The sequence below is a fragment of the Amblyomma maculatum genome, chromosome 4 (assembly GCF_055883805.1).
Source record: "Amblyomma maculatum isolate TAMU_Amacu chromosome 4, ASM5588380v1, whole genome shotgun sequence".
In the NCBI taxonomy this organism is placed as follows: domain Eukaryota; kingdom Metazoa; phylum Arthropoda; class Arachnida; order Ixodida; family Ixodidae; genus Amblyomma; species Amblyomma maculatum.
In genome coordinates this window covers 136,290,761-136,314,062 of record NC_139347.1, presented here as the reverse complement: position 1 = coordinate 136,314,062, position 23,302 = coordinate 136,290,761, and the positions used below count along the sequence as shown (strand labels likewise).

The 23,302-nt window shown below is 44.4% G+C and overlaps 1 protein-coding gene across 1 annotated transcript in view; it reads right to left on the bottom strand.

Moving 5' to 3' along the window:
• Nucleotides 1-473: 473 nt before the first annotated feature.
• eas (ethanolamine kinase 1) overlaps nucleotides 474-23,302 on the bottom strand; it is a 48,734-nt gene continuing 25,905 nt past the window's right edge. Inside the window, exons 3-9 of the mRNA XM_084602549.1 lie at nucleotides 20,932-21,197; nucleotides 19,012-19,152; nucleotides 13,569-13,711; nucleotides 10,919-11,002; nucleotides 9,149-9,309; nucleotides 7,226-7,299; nucleotides 474-5,611 (exon numbers count right to left, since the gene is read on the bottom strand). Coding sequence (XP_084458675.1) covers nucleotides 5,533-5,611; nucleotides 7,226-7,299; nucleotides 9,149-9,309; nucleotides 10,919-11,002; nucleotides 13,569-13,711; nucleotides 19,012-19,152; nucleotides 20,932-21,197 — 948 coding nt within the window. The 3' untranslated portion in view covers nucleotides 474-5,532. The remainder of the gene's footprint in view (nucleotides 5,612-7,225; nucleotides 7,300-9,148; nucleotides 9,310-10,918; nucleotides 11,003-13,568; nucleotides 13,712-19,011; nucleotides 19,153-20,931; nucleotides 21,198-23,302) is intronic.

Genomic DNA, 23,302 nt, shown 5'->3' with positions numbered 1-23,302 from the left:
CAGAGACACAAAGACATTGGCCAGAGGATGTGCATTAGAGCTTCACAAAGTTTCAATGCTCTTTTGACTAGCTACAAGGAATATACACGTGTGCACATTTAATCTTTGTCGCAGATTCGTTCGGACCTGCTTTCGCAGCAGTTTTACACATTAACGCACATGCATCGATGCCAGAACAATGAAACCATCAGTCTTGAACAGGTCTCTACTAGTTACCGCCTCTGACAACTTTGTGCATGCACTCTGCTACGACCAATTTTCACTCATCATAAGGACAGCATTACAGTGACTGAGACAAAACAATGCAACAAACATTTCTACCAGCAGAAAATACTCACACTGCAAACCACAGTTACACTTTTCGTCACAGCACTCGGGCTGTAAATTTTCACAACTCATGACACCTTGACTAATGATGCACATCACAGATCCAAGCACATTGATGACTGGGAACAGTGCGGTGACAAATGCTGTACTCATTGGCATTCCAATAATGCAAACGCCTTATATGGTAACGTCTCATTTCTATTCGTATACATATTGTGCGTGGACATAGTTGAAACGTAAAGCCACACTACTTTTAGCATCACAGCCTGCTTCTTGATTACAAAAAACTACAAATGAAAGAGCAGCAACCAGCTACTTCAGCATCGAGAACTAATGGCTTGAGGTAAGTACAGGTGGTAAAAGCTCATACAGCCACGCGCAAAACATCACACGGCTGCATGTGTGGTCTACTGAGGTTTCAGAAAATATGACTGCTAGCAGACCGACAGATTTTTGGTTCTCCAGTGAACCGACATGAATCCCAATGAAAAATATATATATTTACACTTTCAGGTTCATGCTACCTTACTTCAAAGGTTCTCTTAAAGAAAACCTGAAGCACTCATAATTTCTTCATTACTGAAGATGTTTTACAGGCTGTCATACAGCATGCATGAAACTTTCAATGCTCCATAACACGATGTCACTGTGCTCTGGTGTGAACGGTGGGCACCAGTGGGCCACGCTACCACAATGGGCACCGGCCAACTTGGAGCTCAAGATTCTGCTCCGCGACCTGCCACCCGCCATGGTCAGCAGGAACACGGACGTCTCAGAGAATCTGGTGAACGGCAGCATTAGGATCCTAAAGGAACCCTAAAAGCTAGCAAATCCTACACTTAAATGTGAATCTTAAGTGTACTAAACTGCACCAAATGAGATAGGGTGGCCAACACGAGAGTCTGCTCACATAAAATTTCTCCCATCGGTCACAAGGTGACTAGGTAGAAGCACAGTAGGCTGTATGACTACCGTTGAAAAAACGAATGCAAGCTTATCGTACCAGCCACTGATGACAAAGACACCTGGTTTTATACAATGTTGCTCGAATTTCACATTAGCGAGTATTGCAATCGTTGGTTCATTTTATAGATTGAAAGCTCGCCTTCACAACCAAAGCTGCGAAATCCGGGCGACTTTTGAAGAGTGACCTTGATTTAACCTTGTGAGCCTATAAAACGAAAGTGTGGTGCTGCGTATCGAACCTGAACCATGTAATTTCATCAATGCTGCAGAAATGATGCAAATAGGTTTCCAACATATTAGTCAACCAACCGAGTTTCATAAAAATGAATGCATTGGCATAGAGGTACTGGCTTAACAGAGAACTAAACCAGGCTAAGAACCTTTTGCTCGATAACTCACATTAAAACCCTACCAATTTTTTTTTACTTTACACTTGTTCTTAACAATGCTATCAAGAATTTGCCCTCACTACTTGATGCATAAGGAAACTAGCCAATGGTAGCATTTCAATGATCAAACACATGCTATGACAGTTAGTGAGATTTGAAGAAATATTAGATTTGGGGAAGGGTAAGACACACGGCCACCTCAACCGTGCCTTAAGGGGAGAAAGGAGTAGCAGGGGGCTCCACAATAACTTCCATCAGCTGAGGATCTTTAATAGGCTCAGACATTGCACAACACACAAACACCTTTTGCATTTTGCCTCCCCTGAAAAGCAGCCATCGTGGCTGGAACTGAACCTGCCAAACGCCTTCAACCCCGAGCCACCATAGTAGGTTCTTAGAAGCAAATATGGTAGGAGACATCAAAAAGATAGTTCTAGAACCCCTTAAAGTATGACTGAGCACTCCTTGGACAGAGTACTCACTCTGATTGCAGCACAGCTGAAGAAAACAAATTAGGTATGCACTAACAACTGTGTTTACAAACAAAGGAGGCACTAAGGGCGCAGCATCAGACTGAGGGGGAAAAGTGGGCTTAGTTCCCTTAGTAATACACGAAAGCGAAAGCTTTCAAATCAGTTTTCTAATATCACAAGGCACCTATGTTGCCGTCATTCGGTACCAAGCAAAGATGAACACCCTACAACAAATTTTGAAAGCATAAAACACCACCTCAAAGACTCAGCATATTTAAACACTGTGAAACGTATGGGGGTGCGAGTCAGGAGTGCAACCCATAGAAACACATGTAAACCCAACTTACCGCAACATTTTTCTCATTTCGCAGAGCACGAGCAGAGGTGGCCGGTGCGACAAAGTATGGTATGCCATTTCAGAGGCAATCTATTTTTAAAACGCCACTAAAGATATGTGTTGTGATGCCATACATGTTGCCGACAGGCTCGTTATCCGCTGGGTGTTCCTCCGAATCACGCAGGCTTCTCTTGTAGTATGATATGCTGCTATATGCACTGAATTTGCTTGCTAATAACAGTCGTTCCAGGTGAGGAGCCCAGACAAAACTAGATACTAGATTCAACAAGCACTCCTCTAAAGTCATGACAATGGTAAGAAACAGAACGACCCACTGTAACAGATGCAGTCTATTCGATCGCAGACGGTAACGCTACTTCTGTGAGCAGACGAGGCCTTTTGCTTGACTGCTGCTGCATGCAGTCCGTTTATCATGCTGTGTGAGGAATGTCTTTAGCTTTAACGTCTGTATCATAGCAACGGCGGTATTCAAGAAGGAATGCAGCCTGCATGGCAGCATGTCGGACAACACAAGCTGTCGCAATTGCGAGAAGCGCCCTGCGTGTAGCTACTTTTTTAGGGGTATGTCGGTCTTTAATCTGCACATTTATCGAAGCACTTTAAAAATTGATGGGCATCAAAATCACTTAGCATATATTGTTACACTTTTTCTTCAAGACATTCGCTAACTTCTAATCACGTCATGTTTATTGGCGCTCCTTTAAACCGGAAAAGTATTTTGTAAGTTTCTTGCCTGCACGAGTTTCTTTGGGCCGTGCTTCCGACTTATACTCTTCTACGTTTCATGTCGTTTTAAAATTAATTACTCCTCCTTTGTAATGGGGTTTAATACCTTCACAATGTGTTCTTGGATGTTCACAGTTACTCTGCATCAAACGACATCATAGGTGCACTGTGAAATCAGAAAGCTGCTTAGAAATTTCTTGGTTCCATGTATTCCTATGGCCGCTAAGCCTTCTTTCCACCCCGTCGGCTCAGCCTGGCGACAATAGTGCCACCGCATCTTGCTTATGTCACGGATCGGTGTTGGTCTAAAACACTTTAGTCACTACCTTAGAGGTAGAATGCGTTGACGGTTTGTGGCCTTCCAGAGTGCTTCTGCATCAGCAAAAGCTGCTTTCAAGCTTATAGTGTGAAGGCATCATCTGTACTGGCAACAACATATCAGGCTTTCGATGGTGTTCTGGTGGCCGCTGTATACCGGCACAACAAGTTTTTTTCCCCCGACACGTTTGCCTCAATTCGGAGTTATGGTAACGGTGATGGCGATGCCTTTTTGATCAAACTAGCCTCATGCGCTATCACAGAAAAAGATGCGGGAATGTACATTCGACTACCTCACATTAGACGTTCTAATGCAAAATGCCTACGCCCATTCATAAAAGCGCAGAAGAGAAATGCAACACAGCATTTCTTTCATTTAAGATATGCACCATAAAAAGAAAATTTCGGGGACACTTAAGCTCCACATTTAAGTGTACGTCGCAACAGCATTACTGGCTCCTGTCTGAGACGCCCCTTGTGGATTCTCGTTTGTGTACGTGCATTTTGCTGCTCGTTCAATCATTAATCCTGGAATCTGTACTGTCGCCTCACACATACTCGCTGCCATACACTCGTAAGCTAGGATGTCACACAAAAGACCGCCCAGCATAACTTAGCGACAAAAATAAAAAGCAAAACGAAAAGTCAAACTACCTTTCTATAAAGCTTTCGAGTTTCTTGAAATGGCACTGCTGCCATTGGAGCACAGCAGATTTGGTTTGTCAAACTGCACACGCAACACAAGCTGCAAAGGTCTGTCACTTCTCGAATTCGTAGCACAGAAGAAAAAAAGGCACAAGAAATTAAGCTCCATAACAATTGGCATATATAGTGTAACATGATAAAAATTAATGCCAACAAAATATTTAGTTAAAAAGAAAAAACAGTAAAGAGTGGCCACTAAAAGCAACAATAAATTCATCAAAGAACTGCAGCTCTCTTAGAGCCCATCTCAAAATACGCCCTCCAGGGCCGCATAACAGTCTTGTTAGCCATGGTTGAGATAAGCGGTGGGCATGAAACGACCAAACGTACACGCACTGCTGTTCACAGGTGCCCAAAGTGACCTTTTTTTTACATTTGTAAACTTGTAATAAGTTTAACAAGCACACATCACTCTGAAAACCTGTGTTTCCATGCAATGCATGAGTGTGATGGTACAGGAAGAAATTAGTGTTAATACATTAACAACAGACTCCGAGAATAGACCCATCATAAGTAGACTTCTACAGTCAGAAATCAAGGGTCACCTTTCACCTCACTGAAGTCAACCCAACTACCTTTGGACTACGGGAGGCAGTAATATGCAAGGTTTGAGTGCATGTGGACGCTTATATTTCAAAACAGTCGTAACAAACTCATAAAAAATAAGGATGAATTCACTCATTGTTCCCATTTTAAGAAAAAAAAAAGGAAATAAAACAACTTACCGTAAGAAAAAGCGCTTCAAAGATGCACGGGAGCCAGCAACTCAAATTTTGGTGTGCATTAGTGTGAAAGAATGCAACAAGTGCAATTGGGATGAAGGACCACACTGCTTGGCTCAAAGGTTGCGTGGCCCCCTACTCGCGCCTCCTCTACCCCTCGACCATCGAAAAAGTAAGCGCTCCTTCCATCCATCACAAATGAAGTACTGTGAGCTTGGAGAAGCTCAGTGGTTAACACACACAATGCAAGGACTGAGTAAGGCACTGGAAAACCAGACCCATGATGACCACATGTGCGTGAACTGAAAATAAACAGCTGTAGCAAAAATATCAACTACGTTCTTTGTCTCGTCACAGAGCTACGAGAGAGTACAGCCCCACCGCCAGTTCAGACATGCATGGCGGTGTTGCGAGGCAGTGAGGTGCAGTGGTGACCACCACCACCGGTGAGACCATTTTGGGCGGAGGGCAGCAGCCACACGAGGTAGGGCTCGTTGGGAGGAAGGGCACAGACTCGCGGTCGAAGCTGCCAGCCTCATTAGCCACTCCTAGGAGGAGGACGGCAGCCGCATGTCCAAGAACTCTGCCTTGTGCCTCCGGTACATGTCCAGACGCTCCATGGCGAACCTGCGAAAAGAGAGCAGACAGAATTACATGGCACAGCCCAAACACACGATGCTGTTCTGTGGCAAATAGCGTTCCCTGAGGATTAAGGCTCACTGGATGCTGCAAGTGAGATTTATAGTCACTGAAAGAAGGAATGTCGCTTACAGCATTTCAGAGGGCTGCACTGGTTTCACGATCAAGGCTGGTCAGTCAGTGAAAGCAATTTCATTTATACTTCTATGTCTGTCACAGGAGATTTTCATCAAGTCCTTGGCTGTTTTCCTGGACACTGCAGTGAGTTTCTGTGAATTTCCTTAGGGACTTTGTAAAGCGGAACACGTTTGTGCCAATTCAGTATACCTGCCTGCGCTGCAGGGCAGAACACCCAGCAGCAGTACAATGCAATGTCTGCTCATGGTATAAAATGGGCTCAGTCATCAGGAGAGCAATGAAGCCTGAACAGAATGCAAACTGGCGGACCTTGTGCAAGCCTGAATGTCCCCTGTGAATCGCGCTTCGATCTGAATGTAGTCACGACACCTGAAGTCTAGCAGAAGTAGACCAGGCCTTGCTGAAGGCTGCAGCAGTTTGTCCAAATGCATAGCACTGACCCCGAAAGCAATATGGTTACGTCTGGGTGCAACTTTACAGTCTCTCAAAGACTTCTCCAGACGGCAGGTGACCTCATGATCAGGAGTACAAGCACGTGCCTTCAGAGATACCCGTGGCTACTGTGACCAGCCCGAGAGGAGTCAAAGACATGCTGAGTATGTGTGGAATATGTGGTGGCCTTGCATTGAATACCACAAGGTGGTTGTGCCCAGCATGTGCAGGCGCATAGTGGACATAAGTTCATAACCTGACCAAGCGTGGGATGCACAGTGGCCTTGCATCGAGCACATGACAGCCACGTGTTGACCATGTGTAGAATATGTCCTAACGCTGAAATCCCCTTTCTCACACAGACTAGCTGTGGCGGGATGCTGTCAGGCATATTTAAAGTTGCTAGAGATAACTATAGCGTGACTATTCCAACTTCGTGTCAATTATATTGCAATTTATTTGAAAAGTTTGAAAGGCATTTCATTCATTCCAAATAATTTTGAACATGCGCTACGTGACTCGCTTGGCAAATCAAACAGGAAGATATTCAATTCACAGCTGAAAAACTTGAGCACCCTTACTTATTTTCATGCTTCAAGGAATCAACTAAGTGCTCACACTTTGCAAAGAAGCTATGCCTCCAATATTTTTTTAACTTTGTCTGATGACGCGAAGTGAAATGCTGCCAAATGAAAATGATAGGCACTGGAAAACAACTGTCAGCTCTCACAGGAACTTGCTTTGAAACAGCGCCTGCACTGGTGCACGTAGATCCCGCTCCATGGTAATGGCACTCGGACAAAACTCCCCGTCTTGGGTGAGACGAACTAAAAGCGCATGCCAAATTCGGCACCTGCTTTCCTGAGCTCTTTGCCAGGGCTTGTTCAGCCTTGGTGCATATGTCCATCTATGTCTGCACTTTGACGGAGTGGCTAAAGTCGAAGTGCCCATCACAGTACAGCTAAGTGTGACCCACTGATTGGCCCTGTTCAGAGCGCACAGTTTTTTTGAAAAGGCAGGAGGGTGTCTCACTGGAGGAAGTCAAACTTGATGGTAGAGTGAGCAGCCTGGATGAGTGCCCAGAGGCTCCACAGCATGCACGAAGCCTGCAATGATGCAATAGACACCTCTGTCAATCTTCACTTGTTCTTTTTTACATTAACGAGGACCACACTCTAGCACACAGCGCATGTCAAGAAGTGAAAAACGAAAAAAAAAAATATCTGAGTGCGGCTCGATTCATTGCACATCTCACACAATCAACTTCCCAGCAGTGCTCATAGGCTGGTTATGAATGTGCAGAAAAAAAAAAAGCACAACATTTTGCAAAGAAATGAAAACATTCCTAAACTTTTATTCAACTGGACATATGGGAACAAGTTTGCTAGTTCTGTTTTAAAAGCAGCTGCCCCTGGGGCATGTGGCTGAATTCTAAAATCATATTTCACAGCTAGGTAATGCTAACAAATTCTGCCAACCGACACATTTATAGCCATGTTTGTTGCAGGCTCTCAACAAAGCAGGCACAGAGAACAGCATTTATGACCACTCAACTATTGATTTCACCAAGATATAAGCTCCGAATTCCATTACCCATCACCCTTTTGCATAGTTTGAAACAACCAGCACAGTAAAATCTAGCTAATCTTACCACCATTAATTTGGATAATTCGTCTGTGCAAGTCTATAGTGCTGGACACTCGTTGATTTAAAGATTGGTGGCTTTGGGCCAGTCAGACCGCATTCAGGTATGACCAGCATAGCTACAGATTGCCCTAATAGACCTCCTCAAGCCTTAACTGCACGGTGCCATGTTGCTAAAAAAAAACTGCATCATGCATGAATCATTCCCGATGTATGCAAGATGTGTGCATCATGTGTGCATCATGTGTGCATGATGCACATATGATACATTCACAATGACTATCACAGGACTCCTTCTCTGATCGGCAGTCTAGTCTTACAGTAGCTGCAACAGCCAGCCAGGTCAGCATGCCAGCATAATAGTTGGGGCACTTATAGGTAGACATCACTACTCTTTCTTTCTGAAGGCACTTTCCTGTTCTGGCTCTGACATGTTCCCTTCAATTCAATGTTTTTAGTGCAAAAGCACCAGTTAAACCCATTCCCGAACCTTGTGTGAAGCCTTTGCCAAGCTCAGGGAAAATTTCTCGGGGGGAGTGAGTATGAAACCTCGCATCAAATCACTGCAGCCAATCACTTTACGTCTTAAACTGCAACACAATCTTGTGCTGTGCATTGCATGCAGCCATCTTTATCAACTTCCATCCCTGTACAATAAATCCAAACCAACTGCAAGCTGCATTAAAGACGGGAGATGGTTTCACTAATGGACTTGGCCAACCTCTGAAATTTGGGTGGTCCAGCTCCAAAATTAGGTACCAATGTCAGTGGATGCTTTTGCTTGATACTCTATTGCTGCTGAGGCATTTTTCTGCAGCAATACAGCCTTGACACTCCCAGCAGTGCGCAGTAATGCAGTTGACTGAACTGTGAAAAATTGTAGTTACCACCCAATTTTCACCTCAAAGAAACGGCACCAATCACCCAGGTTTTTACTCAATGAAATTACTACAAATGAGAACTATAATGCCAACGGCCCTGGAACCACTTTTTATGACTATTCGGTAATTCGAACTTTCACACATTAAAATGTCTTTCCAGACCTTGAAGCCAAAATTAACTGTTACGGTATGTGACCAGCATGGTGGTTAGGAACCTTACACACCCTGTGCTGTAGCTTGTACCTGAAGACCACAGTAATTGATGAAAGTGAAATGTAATATTGCCTCTATGCTCAGTTCGAGTGTCCTCTATACACCCAAGAGCCTTGGCGAAACAGTTTTGAGCTGTGAGAACTGCTCTACCCACTTGTTCCTGCTTCAAGCATGAATCCCCTCCTTCCTATCCTAGACTTTCAGAGGCTGTTCTCACCAGGGCAAACTTGTTCACTTGTACGTAGAGCAGTTCGACGTCCTGCGCAGAGGCGCTCTCACCCCGCCCCGCCAGCCGGTGCCACTCATCCAGGTAGTGGCGTAGCCAGCACAGCTGGAATTCCCGGTCAGGATACAGCGAGCTGTCAAAACGCTCCACCCCTGCGAGAGGCAAAAGGAGAATAAGTCGCCAAAGTCAATAGCCGGTCCAGTGGGCAGCCAAACCGGCAGTGCGACGAGATCAGGAGATTCACGGGCAGTATGTGCACCCACAGTTATCACAATGAGGGAGACCATCAGGACAGGCATCTGGACTCAAACGAGGCTCACGGTGTTTTTGAGGATGATACTGAAGACTGAATGCACAGCACTGATACAAAGAAAGAGTGTACACTGGAGGAAAAAAAAATTTTTCTTCACTACAGCAGGTAGTTCGAGCCTTCAGTGTAGCACTGGTTTTCACCTTCAAGTGGCCTTGAAAGATACTGCACTTTTCCTTTCTTATAAACTAATTTACAATGGAAGCAAAACCTTCACTATGCTAGGTTTAGTAAGTGTCGTGTGCCACAAAATTTGCCCTTCAAATGACCTTGACCTAATTAAGTGTGGGTGTCCAAGATTTCTTGTTGTTCACCCAAATGTATGCTGAGCCTTCCTTTCCCAAAAACCTAATAGAGAGGCAGCCCTGGGTTGTGCGAGGCCACCTTGAACAATCTTGAAGGTCAAAGAAAAACAGATACTGCACCTTTCCTTTCTTATAAACAGATGTACAATATAGAAGAAAAAATATGAAAACATGATCTTGATCTGGTTAAGTGTAGGTGTCCACAATTCCCTGACGTCCACTCTTTACTTTCCCCAAAACCTCATTTAAATAAAAATTACGAAAAAACCGCGGATTGAAAAAGGGGATGTTAAAGAGGCTAACGCTGCAACGCTCACAGCTTGCGCTCTATCACTAGGTTCAAGCCATGCCTAAACTGCTGCAGTTTTTTTCCAGCTGGCTGCAACAACACCACAAGAACTTTACGTTACACAAAGCCAGTATGCTAGTGTCAGCTGGCAGCTGAAAGGCAAGCGTGCACTTGACTACTGTTTTTTTTCATATCAATCGTTTTTTGCTTTTACTTGACTTTTTAAGCATTCTCAACTGCACTAAAATGCTCAATCTATTTTTGCTATCTGTTAAGTTACCATCATTACCACCCAACATATCAGCGATAGTGCGTAAGAGAAAATGAAGAAAACAAGTTGTGACAGCACCCCACCATGCCCCATCCTGCCTGCGTCACATGGGAGCGTCCAATCAGTGGGCGCGATCAGCAAGCCCTGATGACATCATTAGGGAGGGGACGCATGGGGAAGTGTCGCCCCAATCGTTTGCAAGCGGTCGCCAGGAGCACTTTTTAAAAATTAATTGTAAATTATAGGCTCAATGCAAGGCTTTCAATTGTACCTGAATGCTCCAAAAGACCACCTCTATGGAATTCTTGCATTAGAATACTACCACCTCTTCAGGGGCCCTTTTGATTCAAAGCACTTTTTAGCAGTTTCTGCACTACACTGATACAAAGACACACACACGCATGCACAGACAAGATACTCAGACGGCCCAATATCTTGCTACGCTAAAGGTGCGAAGCTGAGGTCAAAAGCCTAAAAAAAAAGTAAAGAAATGAGAAACAGCTGGAAGAGTTATGGCAACTGCACTTGTCAGCAGCAACCGCAAGTAAGGAAGCCAGTGATAGAAAAGTGAAAAAGAGACGCCTACCCCCAAATTCGCAGAAGTGGTTCCCTATGTCCAGGGCCTGGTAGTTGTTGTCAGCATACTCAAAGTCAATGAAGATCACCCTGTCTGGAATGGCAGGTGAAGAGACAGGGGAAGGTGGTTACCTTTGGGGGTGCTCCATCAGATCGGTTAATGTGCGTTCACACTGGTGGGTTGCAGATGTAGTGCAAGATAACTTTGTCGAACCGTGACAGGCACCGAGCAACAGCAAGTCGAACCAGTGCATGACTAGCTTCACAATATCTCTCGCTCTGAACAAGATTTCACGAAAGAGCTCACTGTTGTGCCCTTTCAGCCCTTTTCATCAGCTAGCATACTTAGAGTTAATCACACTCTGTTCAGCCTTTGTCAAAAATATACGGTCCAAGGGGTTCGCTTCTAAGCACTCTAGCTAAGCCACTGGAAGCAATATTGGAATATATAGGTAAGCATAGAGAAGAATGGGGAATATATTTTTCGTCTACTAGACTTCGAATGGTGCAGATGCGTACTGAGCCCCGTTACGGGGCTTAGAAGCAAAACCCTTGGGCTGCATATTTTTGACAAAGACTGTACATATATTTCAGTGAGGAAAAGTTTAGTTTGTGGGGTTTGAAGGTATACTGAATAAAAAAATTGCCGCCGAGATTTCTAGCCCAGATGGTAGCTACTGCATTGAAAGCAACGAAAACAACACACTTTATGAAAAAAAAATTAGTGGAAAGTAAGTATTTTAATGAATATTTCTCAAATCACCGCACCTAGCAGCCTCCTGTGAAAGCTCTGACAAAACCGAATATCACGTCACTTTGACCTGCATCCCTCATGACCCCATCGCGAGCAATCATACTCATTGATTTTTTCCTTCCTCCGTGGCACTCAGGATTTACAAAGCGCACGAACAAATGTGTTTTTTTTAATAAAATGCAGCAAGCCCTAAAACTGCTGCTCGTGTTCCTATGGGACAGTGGACACAGTGTGCAGTTGCAAACAACTCATTTTTCCCTCCCAGCGCGCAAACAATTGCCCTCCATACCTGTCCCCCTCAACCTCCCTCGTCTGCAGCATTTTACCCTAACGTAGCATTGTGCACGGCGCGACGTGGGGAAGCCGACACTGCGTGTGACTGGTCAACCAGCTGAGGTGCGGGGGCAGCGGCGAGGGGGCCGCGGACGTCATGACGTTGCCGAGGGCAAATGTGATGTCACATATGCCAGCTCACACTCAGGAGCGCATTGTTTCCGATCCGGCGACTGCTCAGAAAACTTCAAAAATACAGCCATCCGTTCAAAACTAACCCGAATTATGTGTCTGTACTAATGTAATCATGTCTTAAGAATGCAATTGTGGCGCTTTCTCAATATTCTTGGATATTTATTCGGTATACCTTTAACGTCCCAAAGCAACTATGAGAGACGGCGTAGTGGAGGGCTCCAGAAATTTCAACCATCTGGGGTTTTTTAATGTGCATTGACATCACACAGCACACAGGAGCCTTGTTTTCACCCCCATCGAAAAGGAGCTATCGCGACCTGGATTCAATCTCGCGTCCTTGTGTTCAGCAGTCGTGTGCCCTAACTACTGAGCCGCCGCGGTGGGGTTTAGCAAGAAAAGCTTATGATTATGCTTAAGTCGGTGCTGTTTTGGCAGCCAAAAGTACTCTAGTTTGATGAAGACAGAGTTGGCAGTGGTGAATACGCTATTGTCTGCAGTCTTGCAAAGTAGCAAATCATGAAATTGTCTCATGCTGAAGCTCCAAACACATTAGAAAAAATAGAACCGCGAGTCAGTCAGCTTCATTTTCCTTCCTTGGTATGTGTTAAACAACTTTGAGTGCGGCAAGTAGTACATGCGCGAGAATGTACTCGTATTTTCTCACCAAAGAAAGGAAGCGGGAGTAAATAAACATCACTTCCTACAGCGCCGTGGATTGGCTGATGAACCTGCAACCTGGAAGTCATGTCATAAGAAATCGTTCAGCGAGCCACACGCTCAAATGAATCACTGGTGACTTGTTCAGGTCGTCCCCTTCATGAAGAATTAGCCTATTATGCCAAGCAACCTCCATGACTCACCAAACGCACCTTTAGGCTTTACCAAACAGCAAGGGTAAGAGTTGACGAAAACAAAAACTGGAGTGAAATCTGTTGCAGTGACGGAGAAAAATTTGCACTTTTGGTCACAGTGGCACGTATGAAGTGCACTATTGGATACTCGGCCATTTATGTCAAGGCTGCAATGACACTGCACTTCTTCATAGCTATTGTGGTCTGCCAACTCCTGCCTCTCACAGTGCCTATATAAGGACATAAGTGAATTCCGATGATTGCCAACCGTACGCAAATTTTGCAAAACAATGGTGCCGTTATGATAAAATAACTGCGGCTAATTCCTCGCATCCATTTTCTTTTGCGGCAGCCTGCGCTTCCTTCTGCCATTTTTGAGGCCAGGGACCATATTACGCAGTGATCACGTAAAAATAAATTGTCACAAACCTGTCACGAGATGTTCTATTAGCCCAACCCTATTGGCGGAGGCTAACTGCCAGGCTTGCGACAGTTTTTGTGATGCAATTGCTATGTAAACTGAGCCCGGAGCTTCGAATGAGAAGACCACGGCACAGAGTGTGAGATACAGAGATCCGTGCCCGCACCTTCTTTCTCCTGGTAGATGATGTTCTTGACCAGGAGGTCATTGTGGCAGAAGACGACGGGCGAGCCCAGGCCCGAGAGGTGTTCCTCGAGTAGCGACACCTCTCGCTCCAGCTCAGCCTTACTTGGGATGCACGACAGGAACCTGCAACAACACCCATAACCAATTACGCCCACGACAGCCACCACAAATTACTTGCGCAGAATGTGAGTAAAAAAAAAGTACGAAAGTAAAGTAAAGAAAGAGAGGCTTACAGGTGGGTGTGCTACCTGAAATAATCACTGCAGTCACATTTCCAGCCAGCATCACGGCTGCAAAAGTGGGACATTGGCCTTTGCACTGCTTATTCCAGCTGAGTCCGTACAGCCTGAGGAATACCTTTGTGCACGCATCGGACCACGATGTATGTATAGGATCTGCTCTTGAACTGGCTCTGACTCATAGCACGAGCAGAGAGCGGTGAATTAAGTGGCCCAACACAGTTCAACAAGCATAATCAGAGCTGTGCCTCTTTCCTGCCATGACGTGCAATACCAAACAAACAAAGAGGCGCAAGCACACATCCCATGAAGCCCGAGAAAGCTCCAGAGCAATACAGGCATCAGCTCTTCTTGCAACAGGTATAATACTCTCTGATGCCGATGGAAAAATGCATTTCACTTTATTTATTGCATTTATTTAGCAGCCTGCAGTCCATGCAATGTGCAGGCAACAACAATGCAAAAGAAAACAGCTTGAACAAAGGAATGGATTTCGCTCCTGCTTCTGCAGTGAAGTTGAAAAAGTCTCGTGGGCATTAATCTACCAACAGGCACACATTTTAGAGCAAAGAAAAGCATTTTTCTTACTTGTTCTTATAAAGCATTCACTGCCTGGTTGCAAACAGTGGTTACTTTTCATACTGCGTGACGCACTTCTGTTGCGGTCAGCTCAATAAGTCAACGACCACTGCCCATGACTGTGCCTTTTTTGATCTACAAGGCCCATAGGCGCTAGCCTGCTTCCAGCAAGAGGGCAGCCAGCATCATTCGACCCTTTATGCATGAGTGCAGAGGGCATGCCATGCAACGCTGGCTACCACAGCCTCTCAACTCACTCATTTTTCCACCATGACTGGTTGCTGGAATGGAGAAAATGATAACACCATGCGCATTCAAAGATGTGTGTCGCACAAAAGCACCCAAAAGACAGGAAAAATAGAAGCCAGAGTTAACGAATGCAGAGCAAAATAAAGGGTGAGAAGAGGGCAGTTTCGCCAGACTGCATGTCACGTTACAGTGGAAAGTGGGCAGAGCAGGCGACCAGCAATTTTAAACATTCACAGTGCTGCCATATAGCAGGCCAACGGCCAAAAATGTGCAAAGGAAGGAGTTTCCACGGAGGCTGCATGCGGAAACCAAAAATTAATGCCGTTTCAAGCCCCTCAAGTCTTTTCCCATTGCACCCACTGACCATTCTTAGACTGCTAAGCATGGACAAGATCACCAATTTCAAAAGCTTCCATAACATATTTAGGACTTTCTGCATGATATGGCTTGGAGCTAGAAAATTAGATAGATTTTCAATCAGGTCTTTTTTTTTTTTTTTCAACATAGTTGTGGAACGAGAACCACCATGCCTCTGCCATGACATGCACCCAGAGATTATTTTCCCTGAAGTAGGCATCTGCAATTGGATAGGGCAGACATTTTGCATATTCAAAAGTTTCTTTAGATTTCTTAATTTTGAATCCGAGCATATATTTATAAATTTAGTTCGAATTTTACCTATAAACCTTGATTTTGCAAATGAAATTGTGTTGTAAAAAACAAAAGAAACCTGGACGAAACTTATATTATTGAAAATTGCATTTATTCAGCTCCGTTTTTATGCTTGCAATAATTTTAAATCTGGCAAAAAAAAAAAAAAAAAAAAAACAAATTTTGAACAAAACTAAAACTAATGAAAAGTAAAAGAAAAAAAAATAAATTCTATTTTTGCCATAATAGCGAAATGGTTAAAGCCAGAAGGAGAGCTTCAAATTACAGCAGTTATACATTCCAAGAGCAGGCTTGAGTAAAAGAAAGAGTCAATCATGCTGCGGCCACTGAAGCCAAAAAATGACAGCTAGTAGCCGCCAGGCATCCTGCATAGTATACTCGCCTCTTACTACATCGTCCACCAGGGGGACAGCAGGTTGGGCCCACACAATTAGGGTTGTTCACGAGGGGAGAGGAGAGGGGGAAGAAAAGAAAAGAAAAAAAAACCTAAACCAAACACTTTAAAACAAACAAAAGAAAGTAAACAAGGGTAATGTAAGAACACAACTGGTAGTTAGCATGGCCTCCTTAACTGCTGTTTTTGGAGCAGACCCCCTGAACTGATTTCAGCAGGGGCTGCCTTATTAACGTTGGGCTTTTGTACACAGTACTCCTTGCTGCATTTAAAACAAATTGTCACCGCTGCCATCATCTGTCAAAAACAGGCTACGAAAAGGGTAGGATTCTAAACATTCTACTGTGCTCTACTTTGGATAGAATAAATATGCACGAATTTCAGCAGCCACACTAACCATCTTCTGTTTTATGTCACTGATGCAAGCTCATCATTTCTGTGGTATTAGTGCAAGGTTTGCAGGACAGCGTACCCTAACTAGGCAATAAGGCCCAATAGGTAACTTCGTTTTACAAATGAGAACGAAGAGTAAAATAGCTTGAACTAAAGAGCCATGCAGGAAGAAAAGAACGCAAGTTGGAATCAGAACCATCAAAATAAGAAGGGACCCACAGTTACTGTGGCAAAGCACTTTAGGGGACACTTAACCTCCGCCTTTAAGGGTACGACGCAACAGTGTTAATGGCTCAGATCTGCCAGCTCACCTTGTCAATCTTCGTTCACGTAGATGCACTTTTCTACTGATTGAATCACTAATCCTCTAATCTGTGCCTCTATTATCTCACACATACACATTTACCATAGAGTCATAAGCTACCACATTATGTGAAAAACCACCCAGCAAAGATATAAAGCCCTGCTTTAACCACACCATACAAGTGTGCCTGTGTGGTCTAGGGGTAACGCGCACTACACAAAATCCAAGTGTCCCAGTGGGCTTGATTCTCATCTCACCCTCTAGTCTCAAAAGAACTAGCCAAGCTTGCAATTCCTGCCACATCATCCATCTCATGTGACCTTGTAACGCCACATAAACAGCCAAACAATCCACGCCCGGCCACATCCCCTGCCAACATCATGAGGCGTGCTCATGATGTCAGGCTCACATCGCTGACAACGCTAATGCCGGATTTTCAGGAGGAAACAGGACTTTATAACACTGTCGCATTACGAGGTCTATGTTTGGCTGAACTCATATGGCGCCAAATTTGGTTAGGGTATGGCCACATTTCTTTGCAAATGCAAGGGTGAAGCCTTTCACATTAAGGAACAGAAATGAAAATAAGCAATAGCTCTTGGGAAAAAGTGATACAACTGGGATGACACGAGCACGCAATAATAGCACAGCAAACCTGCTGACAGCAAAACAGGACTGCAACATAAGCTTTTATTCTATGTGCTTCCTAAGCAAGAACCGAGGAAGCTACTCCTGCACCCACAGTTGCGCATAGTCACGTTTAAAAAAAAAACTTTTAAAGTGCTAGCACTGACACATGCTGCAACACCCACACACACATCATGGAGGCTGCGCTTGTCACAGTGCTTCTTTATGCAAGCTCAAAAGAAGAGAGAAAAATAAAAACGGAACAGGTCCACTGTTCCCTCTAGTTACTCATGCCTTTTCTCAGTTTCCTTCATGACTGTATGTCTGTTGCGGGCAGTCATTTTCATGCTCTGTCTCTTGTTTCTATGCATTACCACATAATAGAAAGTTACAGATCATAAAAGGTGTCCAGCGTTGCCATGGTAAGTCTCGATACAGTGGAGGCAGAGTGAAAAAGGTGATTTAATCTCCCTCCCGACTTTCCAGAGAGACAGGAGGGAAGGAGATGGAATAGAGTGAGAGACAGTGAGAGAGGAAAAAGAGAAGCTGTGGCTGCCAATCAAAGAAGAAGGGTGGGGAGGGAGTGCGACATGTTACGCCACAACTGACGGACAGGATCACACCATCCGCTCACACAGTCTAAGCATGTCATTGGCAGCTCCGTCCAGGCGAGTCACTAAGCATGTACTCTGCCACATGAGTCATGTCGATTGTCTGAAAGATTTTTTTTTCAAGCTTGTAATCTGCTCACTCAGAAACTGCCCCTTAAAATAATTAACCAGCTGCTCAGCGAGCATATCCCAACATCTAGTGAGCACACATTATGCCTTTGATAGATCATCCCTTCAAACCAGACTGCAACCGGCAAAGCTACGAATCGGGAGAATGACAAGCAGAAGACCGACTCGTTGGTAGCACACCCAAAGAGGTTTGGGCAGCGTGCAGCATGTCACGAAGAGGTCGAAGTGGAACATCTGCACAACTGAATCTAAGGTATCCAAGCAACCGCACAAGTCAAGCATGGAAATGCAATATGCTAGAGTGTCGCCCTAGAATTCACAAATACTGCCACAAGCTAAAGAGTTCAAAGAAAACAACTTCACATTTCTGCCTTTGTGACAACATAGAAAGTTGCTTCACCAGATAAAAAGTGAAACATGCCTCAACTCTGCACATGATGATGACATGTGGCACTCCAGCATGCACAAATAAGCAGTGTGGTCACTGCCGTGAGAACTTGCGGCACGCTATACCTGCCACAGTGGCGAAAAACATAGAAGCTTGGAACTGTAGCTCTTAATGGACACAAAAAATGCATGTCGATTGGAAAGCAAAAACTGAAAAGTTATTGCCTGCTATTTTTTTAGAAGAGCAAAAGAGAAAATCGTAGCTCTGAAATGTATAATCAGTCATATGAAATGCAATCATGCCATCAAAGTAAGAATCAAGTGCATTGCAAAACATGAAAAAATAAATAAATAAATAAAATATTTAATAACAGTGGGTCCTATACTATTACTCCGTTGTCCAATCAAAAAAGCAAGTGAAGTCTGACTGTGATGTATTACACTAAGCAAGACAACGGAGTCAAAATTCTTCAGCTCATTTTGTCTGATGCTTAGGCTTTCATTTAGGTAAACAGACAAGCTTCTACAGAGGAATACTTTTTTGTCCCAGAGAAATTCTGTGCAGCAGTAGTATTCAGACCCCCCCCTCTTTAATAAAATCTTGCTTTCCTGCTCCTGTTCAAGTTGTCTCAGTGTTTTATTTTACACTGACAGTACATACATAACAGTATTCATTTAATAGGTTTTCTCAGGCATTGAAATGCACTTGACTAGCTTTAAAAGGGATGTAATGGATCTATTTTGGTGAAACCAAATGCATTTAGACAAAGGAATGTAAGTACTGTACCAAGCTCTAATTGCATGCATTTCATGGAAACATGCAGCCAGCAGTGCCCCACCTGTGATTCTTCTCGAGGTCATCGAAGTGGGTGGGCACCAGACGGAGGTACTTGTGCAGGGTTGGAAAAAGAGAAGGCACCACCTGTCCACCTTTGCGCAGCTTGACAGAGTGCATGCGTGCCAGTGTTTGCGCTATCAACCTGCAACACCGCACCCGGCATGCACACCCCATGTTACATCGAAATGTCACAGGAGCATTTTTGCTCGACAATGCAAGGTGGCTAGAATGGTTAACCAGCGGAAACTAAAAGCTCAACGCTTACCATTATTACAATGCCTTCAATGACACCAGGCACCAAAGAGAAAAATGGGTGCGAAGAAAAAAAGCAAGTTGCACAAAGAGGAATGCTGCACAAAAAGGAAATGCAAAACTCTTCTCACAGGACATGCACACAATAAATGATGGTCACATTATTGACAGGAAGGTGCTCCCACCCTCCATATTCAACTGATTTTGCTTCAAAGATTGGTACCTGTCTTCAGTGCCACCTACAGTGCTCTGGCTGCACTGTTCTCTCGTTGTTAGCATACATCACTTGAATAAACCGGGGGTAAAATGGTGTAACACACAGAAGAGAAGGAAACGAAGCAACCTGTCATAGGGGACACGCTCAATTCCTAAGAAACATTCTTTTCTTGTTTGTTTCAACACAAACCTACCCTGTTTACAGTTCCCTCTTCACGGTTCAGAAGGAAAAGAGCAACAGTGTTGGTAGACCTCCTGTTCGTCTAGCCAACAAGAAGCTCAAGTTTTCTACGAAATTTTCTTCCATTGCAAACATTATGTTGTCACCACCACTTAATGTGCATGTTTATTTGTGCAAGCTAATGGCCTAATGTTGCTTGCTTTGGTTTGAGTTATGTCCCAAAGCGACTCGGACTATGAGGAACGGCATAGTGAAGTTCTTTGGAGATTTCAACCACCTTAGGTTCTTTAACCTGCACTTACACTGCATTGCTTATTGCTTTCATCAAATCTAAGCAGACAGTTTCTTTTATTTTTTTCAGAACATGAGGTACAAAACACCCAGCTCCGCTTAAAGTTGAGGAGTTAGTTTTGACAGTTACTGTTGACGGAACATATTGGTGCTTCTCACTCGCGCTGCTGACGACAAAGGCACCAGCTTTTCTGCGATACAAAGAGCTGTGCTCAATTTTGCATTACCCAATTATCATTATCATAACCGTCTGTGTCTGTCGCTTTTTTTTTTTTCCCACAAGCTTCTCCACAATTTTCATAGAACTGTGGCTCTTGCAATCGTCCCAAATGACAGCAGGTAATGCCTCTCTGTCTGCCCGAACATATACAGTGCCCGAGAAGCAGCAGCGTAGAAGAACGGAAGAAGCACACAAGAATATTTGCGCAATTTTTGCTCTGGCCACTGCAGCACTGCACAGTTGTAGTGACTGGAACCTGCTGCCAAGGAAGGTGACAAGAAAAAGGCGGAAGACAGAAAGAAAAGCCTCGGAGCCAACCTATGCAACCACAGCTCATACAGCGTGCTGATGGTGCACCATCTCTCGCCGCACAGTTTAGGCTGTGCGCTCCAGTTTGTTTACACTCACGTAACAGCGATGATGAAAATGTGCTCACAGCCGCAGTGAGAATTCACGCTGCCTTCAAACTTGAGAGGCATTGGAGCCAAACGACTTGGCTACCGCGAGACTGGTTCGGAATGATGCAACGGCCAAGAAAATGCAACACCCGAGATAGCAACAGCAGTATCATAGCATGTCAGCGCTCATTCTTTGGTCCTTGTGGTCCATTTTTTTTTTTGCCCTTTCTTCATTCACAGGATTATACTCCAGCAAAGCTCCAATAAATGTTGGTCGTCGGCAACTGCCTTCTAAACTAAGACAGTCCCCTACTAAACACTTTTCTCACAGCGGCAGCAGGCTTGAGGTTCGCAGACTCCCACCTGGAGATGTGCGGGTCCCTGACCATGTCTGTGTCACCCACCCGGCCTGGGTTAAAGCCGTAGCAGAGGCCATTGCGGAAGGCACAGTGCAGGGGCGCTGCCAGGCCGTGGGAATGCAGCAGGCGCATGTTGAGAACCTCAGCCGACCGGTCGATGAACAGCTCTGTCTTCTGGCCGTACACGCGCAGCAACACCGCGCCCTCACCCAGCTCCCTGCCACCCTCCCAGCAGCCCACCAGCTGGTTCGTGATGCCATCTGTGAACGTCTGCGAAAACGGCCCGGCAGCAAAACAAGATTATTGATCAAAGGCAGCTCCGTGGAAGAAATTTAGCTTCGCAACAAAAAGCCACTTGCTTGAGGTTTAACAGTGAAATTCGCACAGTCGCAAAATGTCTATTACAAAATGCATGGAAAGACTGAGATGAAATTAAACTTTCACCACAGTTATACTTTTTGTATATAAACATTTCAATGCCGTTGTACTGAATGCGATTGAAACAAAGGCAGACATTCAAGCGGCACACCTCAGAACACTGTGATAAATCTGGAGTAATCACCAGAATCAAGTCAAATATTTGGCGGAAAGCATTGAGCGCCAACCAATCGTTAAAACAACGACGTCATTGTTGTTTTAACCACTGGTTGGCACTCAATGCTTTCCACCATGAACATACCCGACCAAACGGGTTTCCGTCAAACCCTGGATTTAAAGACAAATTTTTCAAGTCCAAATCTGCTACATATGACACAGGTCCGATTGCGCCACAAATGGCCATTCTGAAAACGCCCTATCAAGACTACTCTCCCATGGCTACGAAATCCACTTTCCTAGAGAGCACAACTGAACTGCACAGGCCTCCAATATTGATATTCAGTGCACGTGCATCCACGTGGAAAGTAACACTGCAAAGTAGTTGCCTGCTGTTACATAACCCAGAGAAATGTGCCTGCAAGAGACTGCAGCCTGTGCTGGAACTACCATAGAAAAAGCATTTAATCTGTGCCATTTTTCTACACAATTCCGATGGTGCACAAACTCATCCGGTGTTAAAGGCCCATCTATGCTTAAACTTTGCACATCAGAAGAATGCTTGACAAAGTCGTGGGAAGCCTTTTTTTACCTTTTTCTATCATCATGATGAGAAAAAACATGAAAAATAAACAAAAACAAATCATTTAATATGAAACGCCCTAATACCCAAGTCACGGTTGTGGGCATTTCCACTGCGTAGAAGGAAATGTGTATTGATCGACATCATATTCACAAATGAAGATGACATTGCGGAGGCCGCAGGAGATGAAGAATGGAAGTATGCTTAGCGCCCGTAAGAATACATGAAAATGAAAGTTTTGAAAGCAGTTTTCTGATCTCACAGTGTATATTTGAAGCTGTCCCTTGGTGAAATGCAACCATGAACACAGATCATGAACATAAAAAGGTGAAGTACTCCTGAAACACTGCAAAATGTATGGTGTACAAGTCAGGAGCATGACCCACAGGAAAACATGGACAAAGCTTACCGAAATATTTTCTTCGTTTCACAGAACACCAGTGGGTCATTAAAAATTGGGAGTGTTTTAAAAAACACTATGACACCATTTCGAAGACAATCTATCTTTAAAAACGTCTCAGTAAATGTGTGTTGTGAAGCTGAATGTAGCCACAAAAGGCTAAGTATCCAGTGGGTGCTTCTCTGAATTGTGAAAGCTTCTCTGTAGCCTGTCATGCAGAAGCATTGGCTAAATTTATTTTATAATATTGTTCCTCAAGCTATACCGCCTAGACAATATTGCATTCAAAAAGCAATTCTCAAACACCATAGCAGGGAACAAAGGAGAATCATGCACTGCAGCAGACGATAACTGACTTCAACATCTGCGAGTGCGGCCTGTGTGTGTACAATGGAGGATGGAAAACACAGGAGAGGCTGTGACATCAGAATGTGTGAAGCCGGAAGTGAAACCTCTGCCATATGCAGGTCTATTACGTCCCAGCGTGATTTCACATGCACCTTGAGAATGAGCAGACAATCTTGCATCGCACATCTCGGCACTCTGCGCATGCACTGCGAAGGCCAAGAAGGAGCAGACGATGCTGCTTTGTGTCTGGCCGTCGGCAACTGACAGATGCGAAGAACTTTACACTGACCAGATATCAGCTTTGCTATGCCTGACTTCAGCGTGCCTGGGAGGCCAGTCACGCATGCCAGAAAACAAGCCGAGCATCCCTTCACACAGGTACAGTCACACACAAAGCGATCACAGCATTCACGCAGTGTTGTCGTGACCCAGCCTTCTTCATGGTTTTTTACCCGGCCGCTGTGCATTTAAGCGCATTCTCACCTATGTGCTATTTTTTAAATAGCATGC